Here is a 19,948-nt window from a genome sequence, read left to right on the forward strand (position 1 = left end):
CAGTATCAAGTCGTACCAAGTGATCGATCTTAGATTTATAGTACGTATGTAATAATAGAGTGTGCTATGTATAGTAGTCAGCTTGAACTCAAGGTCCACGTTATAATGGCAGTGTAGATAGATATGAGAACAACGTTGCCGATTCTCTGTCTTGTCAATGCCTTCTATGGAGCGTTACTGATACTGGTTTCTTAATGTAATAATAACTGTTCATTCTCGGTTGAAATGATCAATTATATTTTGTCAAGCAAGAGATTATATTTTTCAATTATTTCATAATGAATTTCCATAACCAAGATGAAATATTTTGTTAATTAATCATATTTCTACATTTTTAGAAGATCATCTGGCAACAGAGCAAAGCGAGAAAGAGAAAGCACTTTGTTGAATGATAGAGAAGGATAGCAGTGCAATTACTAATCAAATACTGCCATTATAACGTGGACCACACCATTTATTCATTTAATCAATCTCTCAGAATTACACAACTTATAGAAAAATACCACAGGCTTATAAGCCCAAAACGGTTCCAATTATTATAATTTTTATAACAGTCCAAATGTAGCTAGGTTATGTGTCAATTAACATTCTTCAATTACATACTCAATTTACAATTCAAAATACTATTGCATCATACTTTTAGTCTACTGCGCAATCATTCATGTTCACTAATCGTTCATGAATACATTCAAATATTGAACCACTAACCTCCGGACAGTTCGAATATGAAACACAGATGGTATGGGATATAAATTCAATGTATCATTGCTATTAAACAAGGAGTCATATTAAATCTGGTGTAATTTATAGAAAGCTTATGTTGCAGCTCAGAGATCCCGGGTTCAAACCCTCTTATCATCACAAGTTTTCAACCAGGTAATTTTCGTGATATTGATTAAGCACGTCACTTGTCGGCCCCGGCTGAAGTATGACAGTCGTGACGCCAATTGACGGTTCGAATTATACATTCAGGCAAGGTGAGATCATCCCGTAAATAACTCACTATCGTCAAAAGCCACACGAATTTACTTTTAATTGATTGTTACATCCTGTATCTATCTATTCATATTATAAATAGTATCAAATTCAATACTTTTTTAATGATACATAGAGCTTCTGAAAGTGACAACGTTATTGGAACTACCGTCATAATATTATAAACAGCAACTACATTGATCTTCTCTTTATGTCTTTAGAAGAGCCGTTATAGCTTTCCAAGTCCCTTCGGCAGATAGGCCTACACTCCTCTTTTATTATTTTTCTCTCACTTCTCATTGCTTCCTCTTCACCCTTTTCCGCTTCGCGAGCTTTGCCAATCTCAGCTATAGATGGTGGAGAGGGGTTTGTTGCGGGAAGGGAGTTATGGGAGTGGAGTAAGCAAGAAATTAGCCAGCCCTTTCAAACCTGTTGCACAGATGCTCTGGTTTTTGTAGCAACAATGCTATGAATAAGTTGTGGGGAATCTATAGATCTGTCAATTATTACTGGTGTTTATCATGGTTATTCCCATCCATTCGACGATAAATAATCCAGCTTCGAAAAGAAGTTGATTCATTATCACCAATCTATAGCTTCTCATCGATTTCAACGGGTTTAGTCTGACTACTATATTATATTCACTGATGCTGAGATTAGGTTAGACTATTTCACGTGATCAGTATAATTTCCAAGATACTATTTAATTTCTACTTTTGTAATTTGTGATTTGAGGAGGAAATAAATTCATTTATTCATTATTTATTGGGAAGGATCAAGAAACATGTTAAAATAATAAAGATCCAAATCATCTATGATAGAAAATAATGCACAACCACATTTGACATTTTGATGATCCAAATTTGCATCGAGCTGAAAGTTCAAGCTTGAGCGACATAATATTATTTTGTAAGTGAAGCCCTACGATAGGTCGTTAGCTGTCGACCAATCAAGGCTCAGAGCGAACTGTCATTGGCCGAGACCAGCCATTCTCAATTCTAGACTCTCTGTCAACCTTGATCCGTCGACAGCTGACAGCCAATCGTAGGTCTCTTACCACACGATATTGCTGCTCAATGTTCAGCTGCATTCTAGTTGCTGCAGTCTAGAATGCTGCATTCAAATTGCTAGAGATTTATGATGATGTAAATACAAAAACTTTATTCCCTATTGATTCATACATTACGTACATCATTAAATTGATAGGGAGAGAAAAAATAGGGTAACCTTGTGCTATCCCTCTCTCAAATTTAGATAAGGCTACAGGTTAGGTCCGAAATGGGTTGAGTCTTGTTGTCCTTGGATCAGTTCACTTCAAAAAATGTTCAGTTTTTAATCTTCTACTTCTTCTTCTCCATTTTCTCCTTCTTCTTCTTCTTCTTCTTCTTCTTCTGCTTCTTCTTTTTTTTATAATGAGGATATTTGAATTGAGATATTTCAACTGATTTTGGTAAACTCTGTCACACATGACTGGTGAAATGTTAAAAGTAATATATGGTATGAAGCATAAGCTTGGTAAAATAGTAATGAGGTATGTTTTTCTTTATAGCATGTTGTGTATAATCAGTCTGGAAAAGTATGCTGTATTGATGTTTATTCTACGTAGCCAACTACGTTCTTCCGCCATTCATGAGTGAGTCCTAATAACCATTTTCCCCATCATTGAGAAAATAGCGATGGCATTTCGATTCCAATCTTTTGAAAAATCGCTGGATCTAAGCCGTTTGAAGTAGTACTGATGGACTTGACTAAAGAACCTTCGTCTGCACTGATGAGCAGAACGGCATGACTTTGAAGGCTTTTCCTCGGTTGGAAAATGGGAAATGGAAAAGCGCGCAAGATTGACCAGCCCGCATCATCACAACAGTTCACCTAACTTCACAAAATGTCGTCTTTCCCTCTAGAAAAACCGCTTGGATTTTGCTGCCAGTAGGAAGGAGAAAGCCACAGAGTTTTTTCAGAAACCACACACACACACACACACACACACACACACACACACACACAGAAAGGCCACTCGAGTTCTGCCATACTTTTGTCGTGCACAGTTCTGCTACATCCTGATATCTTTTTATTCCTCTTTGGTCTTTCCGTACTCCACCGCAAATTCTCAATGTCCTTTCATCAATCTCTGTAGCAGTAAACCACATCGGGTAAGCTTCCGCTTTTTCTCCCTGTTTTGGTGTTGACGGCAGATGGACTCAAGATTGGCTTTGCTCTCTGGCCGATGTCTGAAAAACGTGTCCTTTGTAGATGGGACTTCAGAAATCATTTTCTCTAAAACAATCGATGGACCAGGATTGCAGATGGGTAACAGAAATGCCAGCAAATGGCATCCTTGAAGCTTCTTCCTCATGTTTTTTTCAAACATGGAGCTTAAATGAACAAATATATCGGTCAGAGAAGTAGTCTAAATGACATGTTCTTCATTGGATACAACTTGCTCGTTGAAAAGAGATCCATGGAGCTTCCCTCCACCTATATGACATACTTTTCAACAGAGTTCTTGTTTTGTGTATGAGATCCAAAGAGCTTTGGTAATCTCCATCTATATGACATATTTTTCAAAGAATAATAATTCTTCTTTTGCATAAAATATCCATAGAGCGTGGGTAATCCCCTACACCCACATTATATACTTCTTCAACAGAATTCTTGTTTTGTATAAGAGATTCATAGAGCTGAGATATTCCTCTCTCCTGGAACAACATACTTTTGAACAGAATTCACCGATCTTTTTCCATTGCTTTGATACTGGAAAAGTCATTGAATGAAGCTTGTGGAATAAGAATCCTCCATTCCCCCTGTCAAAAATAAAGTTTGATAATATTTTGTGATTTAATGATACAGTTAAAATGCTCTAATGATGATTTTTTCCATTCTTCAAATTTAATCATATTTTATAACTGTAAGCTACACTGTAAGACTTCAGCAATAACAACTAATATTTCAGGATAAGAGAACAAAATCAATGGTTAGTCCCAGTGACTAGTATCTATATATAATATAAATATAATATTATATAATATAAATTATATTATATAAAAGCGAAATGGCACTCACTCACTGACCGACTCACTCACTCGCAGAACTAAAAATCTACCGGACCAAAAACGTTCAAATTTGGTAGGTATGTTCAGTTGGCCCTTTAGAGGCGCATCAAGGACGGATTTGGAAAAATTTCCAAAGATACGCCAAAATTTTGCATTTTTCCAGCGGTTTTTAGCGCTTTATCGAGAACAAATGAACAGAAAATGTTCAAATTTAGTACGGAAGCTCAGCTAGGGTATAATAATGTTGTGTTAGAAAGAATTTGCAAAAACGCCAAAGATACACCCAAAATTAGCGTTTTTTGCGTTTTCTCAGTTCTTTCATCGAGTAATAGACAGAAAATGTCCAAATTTTATACAGAGGTTTAGGTAGGGTCTGAAAATGTTGTGATTAGGTGACTTTGATATTTCATCAAAGATACGCCCAACATCAGCGTTTTTCGCAGCTTTTCTGCGTTTTCTCAGTACTTAGACTTTGTGATGGAATGAAGCATGCTCAAATGAAAAATGCAGGCGAGCGATGCGAGCCCGCTGATCTCATTTCTGGACGATCCAGTCGGGGGTTCAGGGGGCGGAGCCCCGGTTAGACGAATATGGCGAGCGAAGCGAGCCTGATGGCTAGTAATAGAAATAATAATATAGAATCTTCAAATGTCCTTCTACTATCTAGTTCTTCGCCCAATATTTGCAGTAACATAATTTCTTCATTCTATTTACATAGCTTTCAATGGATATTTCAAATGATTATTATACAGTAGACTATTAATATTCCATCAGTTGGTTGACTGCAATTTCTAATGAAAATCTTTCAATGATAAATCTTTTTCTTTAATGATGTACCTATTGATTCGCAGGCGAATGCAGGGCAGCCTTGGGTATGGAGGAGGGGCGAATTCCTGACACAGCAATTTCGGCCAGCTCTACCTACGAGCTGAAATCAGTGGGGCCGCAAAACGCCAGGTAAGTGACGACATCAAGAAGTTTGTCTCTCAATATGGAATAGGTGTAGCTGTTTTGAAGTTTCAATGGGTTTTGAATGTAATAGCATGATAGAATTAAGTAAATTGTCCGCAATGGAATTTTCAGACTTTAGGAGATAGAACTATAGTGAGATTCACGTTATAATAGCGATGGAGAAAGATAGGAGAACAACGCTGCCGATCTTCTGTCTAGTATAGAGAGTCTTGTATATAATGCCTTCTATAGACGGTAGCTGATACAGGTTTATTGATGTAATATTAACAATTCATTCTCGTTAAAAATAATCAATTATATTTTATTAAGCAAGAAATTATATTTTCCTACAGATACCCTGAAAAGTGACCATTTGTGCACTGATTGCAGGCTGCAAAGAATCACTTTTCCGCACTAGTGCGCAAAGTGAGTACTTTGCGTACTCCAGATTTGCAGCATGACAACGCAAAATAGTTAGTAGGTTATATGGAGCACCAGTGCAGCAAAATCAAAATTAAGTTGGTAACAGTGACTGCTGTGGCTGCTATAGTGAGCAGAGGTGCAACGAAGCACAACGCGCTAATTATTACTATTATATATTATATCGAGGACAGCAACAGCACAGTGCCACCACAGCACACACCACACAGCCGCCTCGCCATTCAAACACTACTAAGTTATTTGATGGATTTCAGGCAATTTTACCCATAATTACCCACTTTTCATATTCAATGGTAACTGTAGGAAAAATTTAATGTGAAATACGTGCGCAAAGTTCGTTTGCTGCACTCAAGAAACCATTCCGCCCTCGCCTATGGCTCGGGCGTAAACGTTTCTTTCGATGCAGCAAACTGTCACTTTGCGCACTAGTTGCACAAATAACTATTTCCTACAGTTACCTTGAAAAGTGACGATTCCTGCACTGATTACAGAACGCAAAGATTCACTTTTCCGCTCTAGTGCGGGAGAAATCTTTTCTGCACTCCAGATTTGCAACATGGCAACACAAAATAGTTGGTGGGTTAAATGGAGGATTAGTGCACGAAAACAAAAATTAAGTTGGTAACAATGACTGTGGTTAGATTTAGATGAGAATCATTTCAATGGCTACCCTACATTTATGATAAAATCCAATCTAGAAATCCAAAACAAGAATAATGTTCATCTAAATCATAATTAAATAATCATCATTTACGAATTCTCATCATTTAATAATAAATAATAGTTCTTTTCTATTGATAATAATATCAATAATAATTATTATATTTCAACTGCAAGAAATGAGAAAAGTAGCAAATATACATTATAAAATTCGAATTTTGAGGTTAAATGATTACCGTTCGATATTCATATAGATAGAAATAATAAAAAACATACAATACTACAATAAATATTCACTGTTGTCTATGTTATTTTTATAAATATTTCTCAGTTTACATTGAGCATTTTTCTCGGTAATTTGAGCAAAAGTCTAAATTTCTGAATCGTGTTTCAGTAATTTTTAGCTGGATGAAACAAACTTAGGTACGATTCTTCCCGCTAGGTCGCGCGCTTGTCGGTTCAGCCATCTTGTTGTGTTCAGCCATTTTGCAGCTCGGTTCAGCCAACAAGCTGCTGGCGTGTATGTTGAATGTGAATTTTTTGTTCTATCTGTATTTTTTCTGATTCTTGAATGAATAAAAATGAGAATTTTCAACTTCAATTGGATTATTAATTTTTAAATGAATTAAGATTGTTATTAATAACAGCATCACACACACAAACATTTGGATGATTACCAATTCCTAGCCCAATAAGGTACATCAAGCAAAGCCATCAATTCTGTGTTATTGGCTCGTTTACAGTCCTTGTATACAGTCCTTCCCAATATCTTATGCACAGTGCGACTTATGCAATGTCGCGACTAGATGGCACCTAAAGACTGAACCATTGCTCGGTTGATACTGCAACTCAGTGGAGTGATGGGGGGAAAGTTTTGGAATGCATAGGTGACTCATTCACTGACACCACCCCATTCAATAGTTTTGTTCAGCAAAAAAAAACTGACACTGCTGTACTTTTTACAACAGCGCGACTGCTGGTAGGTTAATTCTACATTGTTGAAAGACGATTTGACCACAGAGAAAAGTGACAAAGAGATAGCGCTATCTTCTCTGTTGAATAATAGACAAAGAGAGCAATACTATTGATAATCAAACACTGTCATTATAACGTGTGCCTCACTGTAAAGGAGTGTTGATTCTTCTCAGAAACATTTTAATCATCATGAACAAAAAATATCCTTGACTGTTAGTAATTCATCATTTCAAAGAGATTCGGTATCGAATTCCAAATTACTCTAGTAAGGGTGTGATTTCACGGATTTCAAAGCAGTGGCATACGTTCAGAATCGATTGTCACCCTCCTAAGTTCATGCTTATTCATACAGTAACTCCCCTCTTCTGCAAGAGAAGCTTGAGTCTCAGCCAGAGGGCTAGAATGTCAACATTTCACACGTAAATCTTTATCTGTGTGTCTGTTATCACGGATGTCTCGCCCTTAGATCGAATTATAATATAAGTCGTGTGTTTACCTCGACTCGGTCATGTCTCTCGAGTTAACAAGCCCTCGACTCACCTCACCTCGATGCAAAATCGATATCTTCTATTAGATTAGTGCTTGCAGCCCTCGGCATGGCTAATTTACAAGGCGAAGCTTATTACCGTAGTACCCTGCGGAAATGTGAAGGGTTGAACACAAGAGGGGGTTGTTATTCTAATCAGTCCATTGTCAGCTGGATCTGATTTGATCGTTTCAGATTCTTGGTCTAATAAGATCGGATGATCATCCGGCTCTATTGTTCACAGATTTGTTAAAGGGCATCTGTTAAACGACATAATCTGTCGTTTTACGTTGCTAGGATACAACAGTGTTAAGCAGCCGAGAAAAGCTTAAATCAGGATCAAGAGTCTTAATGGTGCCTGTATTGAGTTCGTCTCAATTATTTAGAGCTCTATCATTACGTCAGCAATCATTCTGAGAGTTGGATATTCATTGATTACAAAGGGGCATGACAGGTTACTATCACATAATGACAGATATCTATCATGTGCATGTCATTTAACTATCACATAATATTATACTTCCATTGATACTCATTGATTGTAAAAGAGCATGACAGATTACTATCACATAATGAAAAACAACTATCATGATCATGAAAGTTAAATATCACAATTTTTTTATTACATAGGCTAATTTTCATATATTACTATGTTTTGATGAGAGATAACCTGATGCTCTAGATAAAACATTTCAAAAATTTCATCCTTCACTTTTCTTTTGAAAGGGTTTTAATAGTAAAATCAACCCAGTGTAGACTGTATTCGACAATAGAATTTTCATGCAAAAGCTCTCTCAGATATTGGCATGCCAGATTGAACTATTTCATATTGAACTCACATAGTATATGAACGTATTAATCCAAGTTTATCATAACTTTCCTATCATTATTAAACCTCCTGTCACAATTATTGAAATGAAATTCTGAATGGAAATATTGAATTCCAATGTTCGATCGTTTGCTCTTAGATTACACTCCCACAAAAATATAGAAGCTGCTATAGTTGATGCAAATTGTTCACGAGATACTGTACATATTTTTGAATCGTTTATCCCAATATGATATAACTTATCATAATTTATCAAGTGATTTCTTCTAGTTATCTATGGACCTATAGGCTTAGCATCAATTGTCAGAAGAGATAAGAGGTGAGATATATTGTCCAAGATCACCACTACACAAGTATCTGTCAACCACTATTACAACATACAGTAGCCAATCTATTAAAAAAGTAGCCAATCTATATCAAATTCTCTCCATAATTCCATAAAGAGCAGAGTTTGTGAAATGAGAATCTGATGCAAAAATAAAGCACTGATCGGTGCTTGGATTGAGATATCACGCGAAAATCCGGTTATTGATTGTGACTGACAGTTAGTGTTAGTCACAATCAGTGTAAATAATCGAATAGACTTAAAATGTTATCAAAAATTCACTTTGATTAAAATGTAAATGATTATTTTACAGTAGCATGCTTTCGTGCTCACACATCATCAGCTTAATGCTACATGGATTATAGCTTAATGGACTATAGACATTGCTAAGCTTATGCTAGATAAGCAAATGTATATTAGGCCTGGTTTAAAAAATTATATTCCCAAATATGTAATATTAATGTAAATTCTATAGTCCATCCATTTTTAAAATAGACTTCTCTCCTTTGTAGCCAACCCCTTCGCGAGCCTAAATTCACCTTCAGCACCATTTTTTGACTTGTGATTGAGTCACTGTATAGTGATCAGTGTTAATAACTGTATAGTTACTATTTGTAACTGAATATTCGGCCACCATCATTGACAGTTACAAAAACGAAATTGTAAAACCATTGAGGTATGCGTTTCACTCACATAACAATGATTCCCATCCACCCTCACCACCTACCATACAATGTATATACTTCTATCTCGCTGCAAGTAATTTGATGTATGAGAAGTTTCGCGAAGTTGACATGATCTAAAAGACAAGGATCACAAATATCCGGTTACGTGTTGAGCCGTGCATCGGAGAGGGACTCGCTTGTTAGCAGATAGCAGAATGAGCCAGTTTTATTTCAAAGGCGGAGCGGTCTCGTCTTTCAAAGAGAGCGAGTGAACTTTGGTTTGAGGGGAGATTCCTAGAATGGGGGGCTCCCACACACTCACCCATCCCAGCACCAATGGCCCCATTGAAATCAAAATCCCATTTGCAACGTCCCATTTCGCGGCCTGCTCTCAATCAATGCCTTTCTCCGGTAGAGATGGATGCCTTTCGAAGGCATTTGCTTAAGGGCCGTAACGAGACATATCGATTTTCGAACTTTGAGTCTCGAAAGTAATCCAGCTTCACCACTGTTGACTAGTTCTCAGTGCCAAATTGGGGACAACAAGAGTCACTGAAGCTCTGTTGAATTAATAATAATAATAATGATTTCTCTGGTCGAGGGTACAACACGACCAGAGGAGTTTATTCAAATATTCGTATATGATTACAAAAAGCATATTAGCTAAAATTATTTACAAAGTATTTATTTATTATTTCACAAAGGCAACTTTCTTGAAGTATTTTGAGCCTAGGTGATGATGATGATGGCATGAATGAAAGCAAGTAGATACAATGAAGGTAGAGTTATGAATTAATAAATATTATAGGTTATCCACTTGAATTGATACAATTGGTTGAGAATACAATTGGTTGATTATTTTCTGATCTAAGAAAATGTGTCCGCCACTATTTATGAATATGTGTCGGGATGCCACTAATTTTGCTATTGTTTAAGATTTCAATGAAGGTAGAGTTATGAATGAATAAATATTATAGGTTATCCACTTGAATTGATACAATTGGTTGAAAATACAATTGGTTGATTATTTTCTGATCTAAGAAAATGTGTCCCTCACTATTTATGAATATGTGTCGGGATGCCACTAATTTTGCTATTGTTTAAGATTTCATGCCAGAAGTAAAAACTTATAATAGAGATACATCTTGCAAGTCATTAGAACTTCAATTAGTTTTCTATTCATCCATTCTTAGATACAATAACGAATCTAAATTATATGAAATTTGCAAATTACAAAAAATTGACAGCCAGTACTCTCTCGTCTTCGTCTGGAAAAACTGTCATAATAAAATGTAATATATATATGACTGGGCGAGATCATGGGCCTGGCCCAAAACAGCTTTACTTACAAATTGAGTAGTAATTATTGTGTAGACTTGAAGAGTTCGATCTCACTAGGCGTCAAATCTGCAATACTTATTAACAATGTGTAGTAAATTATGCAATTAATATAATGTGTGATCTGCAATAGTTATCTGTTATGAGTAGAAAGCTGTTTGGAAACTGCTGCTTGTTCACTGAGCTGTGATACTACACTGAACGTTTCGAGCCACTCTTAAGGTGCGTACAGACTTTCGCTCTGCTCCGCAATCGAACGTCACTCGAGCAGATCGATTGATGATCGACCGGTGAGCAAGAGTGGAACGCGAGAAGAGCTAACATTTATCGTAACGTTCATGATCGGAGCGATTGCGGAGCGTGCGCGGAGCGTGTTGGAAGCGCGTATATCTGTACGCACCTTTATACTCTCTTGGATTGAGCTACCCTCATTATTCAGATTGAGGAACCAGTAAGAAAATGTGAATAATTTGTAGGAGGACTCTTAATCTTCTCTTTCCTATCAGGGTTCAGACATCTCTGCCTTCTCCGAACCTCATATCCGTCCATCATTTACTTGGACGACCTCGATCTTTCTTGTCTTCTAGGTTCTAGTATTGAGCACCAATGTTGGTAGCCTGTTTTTTCCCTTCAACCTATTCACATGCTGGTACCATTTTAATCTACTCTGAGATAAATTTTCGTGGAAGACGTTTGTTTGGAAATTGATTGTTTGATGCACATACCTAAATATATTGAGAAAGTATAATGTTTTTTATCTTTTTCTCTTCCTGGATGATGCTTATACAAGCAACGCACGCTGCTGCAATAAAATGTACGCATGAGATGATCAAACTGTCAATCACCTTTGTGGAATCGAACCCACTACCAGGGCCCTGTTGCATGAGAAAATACAAGCTAATATCTTAGTAATTTCCGATTATACTAACCAGCTGATTACTGATATTACTAGTTTGCATTCTAACATGCAATAGACCTCAGGCTATTGATGGTAGTCAACGTGCAACTCCCCAGACCAGTATTTTTCGCCACACTGCACAGAAAGCAGCTGTTTTCCAGTCCCTACGTAGATCTGAACGACTCTCGTCTGACGTCAGAACAGGTTTCTTTCCGGCCTAGGCCGGAAAGAGTACCATTTCCAGCCGCTAACATGAAACTAAGGAAGGTGATAAAAAAACAGCTGATAATAATAATAATAATATAATAATAATAATAATAATAATAATAATAATAATAATAATAATAATAATATAATAATAATAATAATGATAATAATAATAATAATAATAATAATAATAATAATAATAATAATAATAATAAAACAGCTGAACAGCTGATCAGAAAACTTTTCATTATTTGTGTTCATTATTCAATAATTAAAACATTTATAATAATATCATCTTATTGTCATTTGAAAGAATAAAAAGTATAAACTCAACACATAATTGAACATAATATTTTAGGCTATTTAGACAAATCAGAATAAAAAATAAAAATACTTGGACAATTTCCTGATATTCAGATTACCTCAGATTTGCTAGAGCTATCACCTTCCACTTCTGCTTTCGGAAGTGCTTAGTAAACAACTATTCTCATATATATATTGTTTAATTTTGTGTGTGGCGAAAAATAGCGTTCGCACCACAGGCAAAGATGTTTTTCCGGCTCTCAATCTCTTCTAGTCCTCGGCCTACGGCCTCGGACTTGAAAACCGATTTCGAGCCGGAAAAATATCATTTTCTGCTCTAGGTGCGAAATATACTATTGTGTGGGCCGGAAAAATAGTTTCTATTTAGATCTAAGTAGTTTGAATAGATCTATCTCCAGAACGTCAATTTGTCAAGAGTTACTTTTCACTCTCATGCCTTTTATTGAACCACAGTTTCAAACTCTCCCTCAATTTGATTGCGAATTAAACATTTGAATGCTAATGCAGTGTCAGTGATCACCACACTGATCTCATGAATTGTTAATTATTCAGGAGGATGATATCATTGCAATGGGTAATAATGAGGCCAGCAAAGTTGCCAATGGCCGCTATTGCTTATAACACTACCAACCGCTCCGATCCTCCTGTTCAGTGTTTCTCGGGATAATGTGAGTTGGCAACTCGGCAGGCCGTCGAAATGATGGAGGCAGTTGTATTCGCGGATAAATGGGGGTTAAGCCAGAGGGGCGCAGCCCCCTTCAACCCCAAGATAGACGGGCGGATACGGGCGCTCACTTTGAAATTTTAATTAAAAGTTTCCGTGAAGTAGCTTCCTTCACATGCAGCAGTAGTCTAGAGCTGGTTTTCCGCTTTCCTTTTGTAGAAAGCCGCGTTCAACACTAGACATCCTTCTTCTTCTCTTTCTCCATCCTCTTTTCTCACTACATCTACTTCCCCCATAACCCTTCCCCACATCTTCTTCTTCCCCACCTCATCACACTCCTCTTTTTCTCCCACCTCTTCATCCTCTCCCACTTTTTCAGCAACCTTTTCTACTTTCTCTTCCACCACTTCATCTTTCACCTTTTCTTCTTCCTCCTCCACCTTTCCACCCCTTCCTTTTCTTCCTACCTCTCTCCTATCTCCTCTCCTTCACCTCTCCTTCTCCTCTCCTTCTCCACTCCTCTCCTTCACCTCTCCTTCCTCTCTCCTTCTCCTCTCCTTTCCCTCTCCTTCACCTCTCCTTCTCCTCTCCTTCTCGTCTTCTTCACCTCTTCTTCTCCTCACTTTAAAATCTCCTTATACTCTCCTTAAACTCTCCTCATACTCTCCTTCGCCTCTCCTCCTCCTCTCCTTCTCCTGTCCTTCTCTTCTTCTTCTCTTCTCTTCTCTCTTCCACCCTCCTCTCTTACATCCTTCCTCTCTTCCTCTCTTCCTCACTCCCTCTCTTCTTCTCTCAATCAATTGAGAAAGTACTCAATCAATCTCTTCCACTCATCCTCTCATCCTCTCTTCATCTCTTCCACCATTCTCACCGCCACTCATTCTCTCACCCTCTCTTCCACACCCACATCCTCTTTCGCCCCTCTTCCTCCTCAACACCACTATCGCTCTTCACCCCTTCACTTCTCTCCTCTTCTGAGGTAGAGGGGAACTACCTCTCTAACATTGTACCTCTCACCGCTCTCACCCTCATGCCTAACTCATCTGTAGTCCATCCATTTATGAAATAGACTTCTCTCCTTTGCAGCCAACCCCTTCGCGAGCCTAAATTCACCTTCAGCGTCTTCCTTTGACTTGTGATTGAGCCACTGCTGATCCTAATTGAAAACTCTGAATAGTGATGAAGGCCTCTGCTGCTGCTCTCTGTGTCGATTTTTATTGCAAACTTTGAGATTTGTTGCAGACTCTCGAGATTTGTTACTTTGGTAGCATTATTCAGGATCTGAAAGATATAAGGAAGTTTTCCACTGCATCAAATACAAGTTTGATTATATGGCTATAATTTTTCAAAGACTCCAACAACAGATGATAATCTCATATGGCGTTGACTATACAAAGTCCTCATTCTATCGAATCTAATATTGAATCAACTTTTATGTTATTGGAGTCAGCTTTTCTCTACTTCCAAGTTTGTTTTTGAAAAAAATGACTGTCATTCTCAGAAGTTTTTGTATCAGGATAATCACAATTATGTGATCACCTTGTTGTGTTCAGAAATATATCGATCAAGCCATAATTTTGAATGCAAGATAATTGAGCTCAATTATGATGAACTTGAGTGAAATATTATATTCTTAGAATATAATGGCTTGAACCTTCAATTATTATCCAACAAACAATTGTTATAACAATATTGTTATCAATTGTTATCATAACGTCCAACTGAACCCCCAATAATCAATTGTAACTTGGGGATCTGATTGCTAGGCTTTAATTGATTTCAATTTTCCTATGAATCTTATTGATAATTGCTTTATAAGCTTGATAATCTTTACATAATCGAATTGTTGACGTTGTTGTGACAATGTTTCTGAGTCTTATCTGTTTACACAACTCATCTGAGTAACCTAAGAGGTCATCCTTTATTACTATCATCTGTGAAATGTAGAAGATGCCATAAATTCAATCTGAAATGTTATGAGACTGATCGTTGAATAATTTATTGATCATAAACATTTTGAAATTATATTCTGTTCCATTGTCCATGGAATTCCCACGCAAAATTTGGTCTGAAATTTTATGAAACTTATATTATTATTTAATTTATTATCGATAGATGCTCTGAAATGATGATCTACTATCAGCCTACTCTACTCTACACCTACTCTAGTACATGGTAGGCCATAGTGGAGTAGGTCAATTTCCACACAGAGAACACTGAAAATGTAGAAGACACATTATTAGAAATTTCTGAAACCAACCATTGTATGTAATTGTGAACCGTCTAATATTTTCTGTAATTGATGTAGTAGTATTAGTTTTTTTTTGGAAATAAACATTCATTTATTTACTCACTATTGACAAGGTGATTCTTATGAATCTTCTATCTATCACGAGGATCTTCGAGGGGAAGTGAATTCAGAAATGAGTAACTTCAGACTTGATTTCATGGATGAGAATATACAATCCATCGCATTTTCCAACGGGATATATATTCATATGCATACCGAGTATCAGGTGGATGCCTATACATTCGGACCCTTCCCTTTTACGATATAAATCTGACTTTTTGTTCCTCCCTTGCATTTGCTAGTTACGTACATTTACAGAGACGCACTCACGCACACACACAAACACACATGCTGTGCTCGAATATTTGGTTACATGAATCAATTTCGCCCGCATGTCTTGCACCCCTATATTTTCTCTGTGAGCTTTTTATGGCGCGCGTATTTTAATGCTTTGAGCGCGCCGTGCAGGCCGTAAAATTGCCTTTTGAGCCGACCTCTCGATGGAATGTCAAAAATCAATATGGCTGTGACAGCATTGCGATGACAGCTTACCTTGAGATGGCTTCCAAAGTTAATGAAATATTGCTCACTCAGTCGTGAATCCTGGCTCAGGAGCGTCGAATTGAACTACTGGGCCTACTTTCCATATATGTGAGTATAATATCTTGATAGCGAATCTGAGTATGAGCGTCTGTGATCAAGGCAAGAGGTTTTCAGTCGTAACTTCTCTAGAGAAACGATCTTCCTGTTTTTCAACTACGAGAAAGGAGAAATGGTGTCAGGTTCGAGGTATGAGTTACAGGGCTGTAAGCAAGTCCTCCTGATGATCTAAACTTACGATTTTAGTTGATTGCCTCAACCATCTTACGAGGAGAAGTTGATCGCATTAAATACCACAATCTCTCTCACAATTATCCGAATTGATAAGTGTATCTAATGTTCTGAAAGACAGCTTTTCACTAAACATGAAAATATGGCTACTCTATCCACTACCTTCGTAAACGGAGGTAGTGCTCTATCCCATATCCTAAAAAAAATTATTGTGAAGAGTTGAGCCCCGCACACACAGATCGATTTTTGTTTGTGAGATATTTTGCCATCCTCATGAATCCTATCAGATTAAACGGAATTTGACAAACATCATCTGTTTGGAATAATCTTTTTAATCTAATAGAATTTATAATGACGGCAAAATACCGTCCAAAAAAATTCATGTGTGGTAGCGCTTAAGTAATACTGAGAAAATTGATTTGAGAAATAAAACAAATTAATTTAGTGATACAAGTAAATTTTGTTATCATGGCGAGTATGCTGCTTAAAACCGCCATTTTTTGATGTCTCTGTTATGGTGCATACAGATTTACGCGCCGCGAACATGAGCAATTCACTTTTAATCAGCTGATTCCAAGCTTTTCATATCTGTATCTTACCGTTTCTGTAAAAATACAGATATAATCAGCTGATTAAAAGTGAAATGCTCATGTTCGCGGCGCGTATATCTGTACTCACCTCTATATGCACCGTTAATTAGGAGGAGACTGTCTAGCTGGGCCAATGGCAGGCGTTCATGTCCTTGACCAATAGCAGTACTCGCCTACTAGTATAAATTCTGCTGCTCTTGTATTTAGTTTTAGTTTATCAGAGATTGACAACGGTGTAACAACCGAAACCAGTCTTTCTACTTTTAATAAAATCTGAGGTTTTTGACAATTTCCTAGGGCCGGTTTCCGAGCTCGTGATTTAGTCGAGTTCTAGACTCCAAACAGCTGTAGTCAGAAAATAATCTCTCAGAAACTGGGCGTAGTCGCAGTCCAAGTTTAAATTAAATTTCGAAAAACTAGAAAAGATTGAGAGCCGGAAAAACATTTTTGCCCATGATGAGAACGTTATTTTTCGCCACACAGAAAAATAAACAATATAAATATGAGAATAATTGTTCATTAGGCACTTCCGAAAGCAAAACAGGAAGTTCATGGCTCTAGCAAATCTGAGGTAATCTGAATATCAGGAAATTGTCCAAGTATTTTTATTTTTTATTCTGATTTGTCTAAATAACCTAAAAGATTATGTTCAATTATGTAAGAGCTTGAGTTTATACATTTTATTCTTCCAAATGACAATAAGATGATATTATTATAAATGTTTTGATTCTTGAATAATAAACACAAATAATGAAAAGTTTTTTGATCAGCTGTTTTAGCACTCTTGAAATTTGGCCAATCTGAATGTCAACGTCAACAATGCTTGGTGTCGACTTTGGAAGTTTAGGCTAGAAGTTCTATCCTACTCTGAAAATCGAATTTGAATAGTTTATAATATATATCTTATCTGTATTTTATTCATCCAAATAAAATGATGGTATCTTATTGCGGATACTTATTCAATTCTAGAAGCATAAACTGATTCCGTTTCATAAACCATTTTGTAAACACGTTCACAGCAAATCAGAATCAGCTGACTTCAATGTTATTTTACAGCCCTAGGGCCGTAAAACTTTTACCGGCCTGGTCAGAAAACAATAATTTTCGGCCTCCATATGACGCACGAAAACCAGCTCATTACATCCAAGTGGGGCGAAAAATAATAAAAAGTGGAAATAGTGTGAAGCTTCAGCTATTTTGAATTATTTAGGAATGTTTCATTTCGTCAAGGGAAAACGTTTGTAATTATAGAAATGATATAATAAAGATTATCATGGAGACTACGAAGTCTTTTTATTCAAAATAAAACTTTATTTTGAGAGTTATAATAAATTTCATGCTTCTCCCAACCCTTCTCTTCTAACGTACATGATCGATTATTAAATATCTAAATCCTAGCTTCATTTCAAGAAATCTGACCACCCAGAGATTGATTAAGATTGTCAAAAAGACTCATCTACAATAATGAAACGTTAATGATGTAAGAAGGTTACTCTAAAGATGTGAGTTTCCATAATCTCTGTTTGCACGTGCTCAAAATAGCTACTAAGTACCACGTGCCATTCAATATGACATTCTTTCTGAAACATTGAATGAGCTCTCAAAATAGAATACCTAATGCTCTGATAAGGGTATAACAGTAATATTGTGCATTGATCGATCACGAGCAGGCTAACTGTGACATCTATGCAATGCATATTGATGTTGTAGAGATGCGATACATTATGCACACGATGAAGCCGCTATATAAGACCTCACTTAGTACCACTCTAATGAGCAGCTCACTGTGCGTGTAATTCCACTTTGAAATCGCAGGGGAACTGTCATACCTTTCAGTAGATCTCTCTCTTCTCTCACTCACTAGATAGATAGATTGATTTCTCTCACTCTCTCTCTGGCACGCCATGTTGTATCAACTATGCTAAAGAAAGTATTATTCCACGTTGCAGTAGATCCCTTCCCTCTCACTCAATCTCTGGTCTCTCATTCCAATCCCGGTCGTGTGTTTATGGGAAGGTTAGCATTTTATATCCTCCTTAGATAATCGACAATTATTTGTTGAAACACCGCCGATTTATGAAGTTACATTACAATTTTATACTATCGTTATTATAATTGCATTTAATCTTTATTATCATTGATCAATTTTTTATACTTTGTAAAATTCGTTGAATAATTAGCATTACCGTCATTCAATGTAAATTATGTATAAACCAGTAATTATTGTAACATACATAAATAAAGAAATCCAATCTAATCACTCTCTCTCACTCTCACTCACTCACTCATTCTCTTTCTGTAATACCATGTTGTATCAACTGCTCTTTAGAAAGTATCATTCCATTTTGCAGTCATCTCATCTGTGAAGAGTTGATACCATGGACTGTTGAGATCAAAGCTATTTTTCTCACCTCAAATTGAGTAGGCTATATACTTGAAACTAGCAATTGATAATTCTGATGTCACTGATTTCTCTATTGAATTCAATCTCTAGCTAGGGATTATAATTAGTTGCTGGCCACTAGATGCTAGATTTCAAATAGGCCTAATGATCCTCATACTATTGAATGATTGACCAAACGTGGGAGGAAATTCTTTCAACGTTCATTTGTAAGGGTTTTTTTTGGGTTATAATTCTACAGTTAAGCGAGTGATTGAAATCCAAATCAAATTTAGAAAGTTTTGGGAACGGTGAAGGCTCAAGGCTATTGTAAAAAATTATTACAGAAATGGAGAATAAGAGAGATTGTAGCCATCAAATTATCTTTTTCCGTTGGGCTAACCTCTTGAATAGAAATAGAAATAAAAATCTGAGAACTCTTCCTCACCTATGTTTCGGCACCATAGCCGAGGCTTGTTGTGAGTAAACAATTTTAGATAAAGTTACTTAGATTTCAATTCCTAATGGATTGCCTGATAGAGAGAGATACAGTGTAATAAGAATTAAGAATCATAACACGCTTTCAATATTTATTCCAACAAAAGATAATCACACTTGAAAATTTTATTTTAAAATCATAAGAGTTCGGAGCATGATGAGTTGAAATGAATATTGAAGGGTGCTACAGTTTTCAAATTTTATTGTAGTATACATGTCATACAAGTAGCCTTCAATAAAAAAGTGAAAACTACAGTATGAACTTCTTCTTCTCCATAGCCGATTCAAAATCCTTATAAAATCCGTTTGATCTTATTCAATACACATACCATTTGGATCCAATATAAGTTTTTTCATAACTCTCATACCCTTATCATCTATAATTATACCTTGCAGGATCACCACCATTTTTACATGCAGCACTCTGTAGAACGACTTTCTGTAATGAACAAAACATGCATGCACATAACAGTTCATATCTCTGCATCTCTGGAACAACACCTGTATGAACATTATGAAAAAAAATTT

At 36.5% G+C, this 19,948-nt stretch overlaps 1 protein-coding gene across 1 annotated transcript in view; it reads left to right on the plus strand.

Moving 5' to 3' along the window:
- Window positions 1-19,948, plus strand: part of LOC111059055 (discoidin domain-containing receptor 2) — a 454,362-nt gene that overhangs the window by 250,435 nt on the left and 183,979 nt on the right. The window contains exon 3 of the mRNA XM_039431495.1: window positions 4,880-4,985. Within this exon, the coding sequence (XP_039287429.1) occupies window positions 4,880-4,985 (106 nt within the window). The remainder of the gene's footprint in view (window positions 1-4,879; window positions 4,986-19,948) is intronic.

Source organism: Nilaparvata lugens, chromosome 6 (assembly GCF_014356525.2).
Source record: "Nilaparvata lugens isolate BPH chromosome 6, ASM1435652v1, whole genome shotgun sequence".
Lineage (NCBI taxonomy): Eukaryota > Metazoa > Arthropoda > Insecta > Hemiptera > Delphacidae > Nilaparvata > Nilaparvata lugens.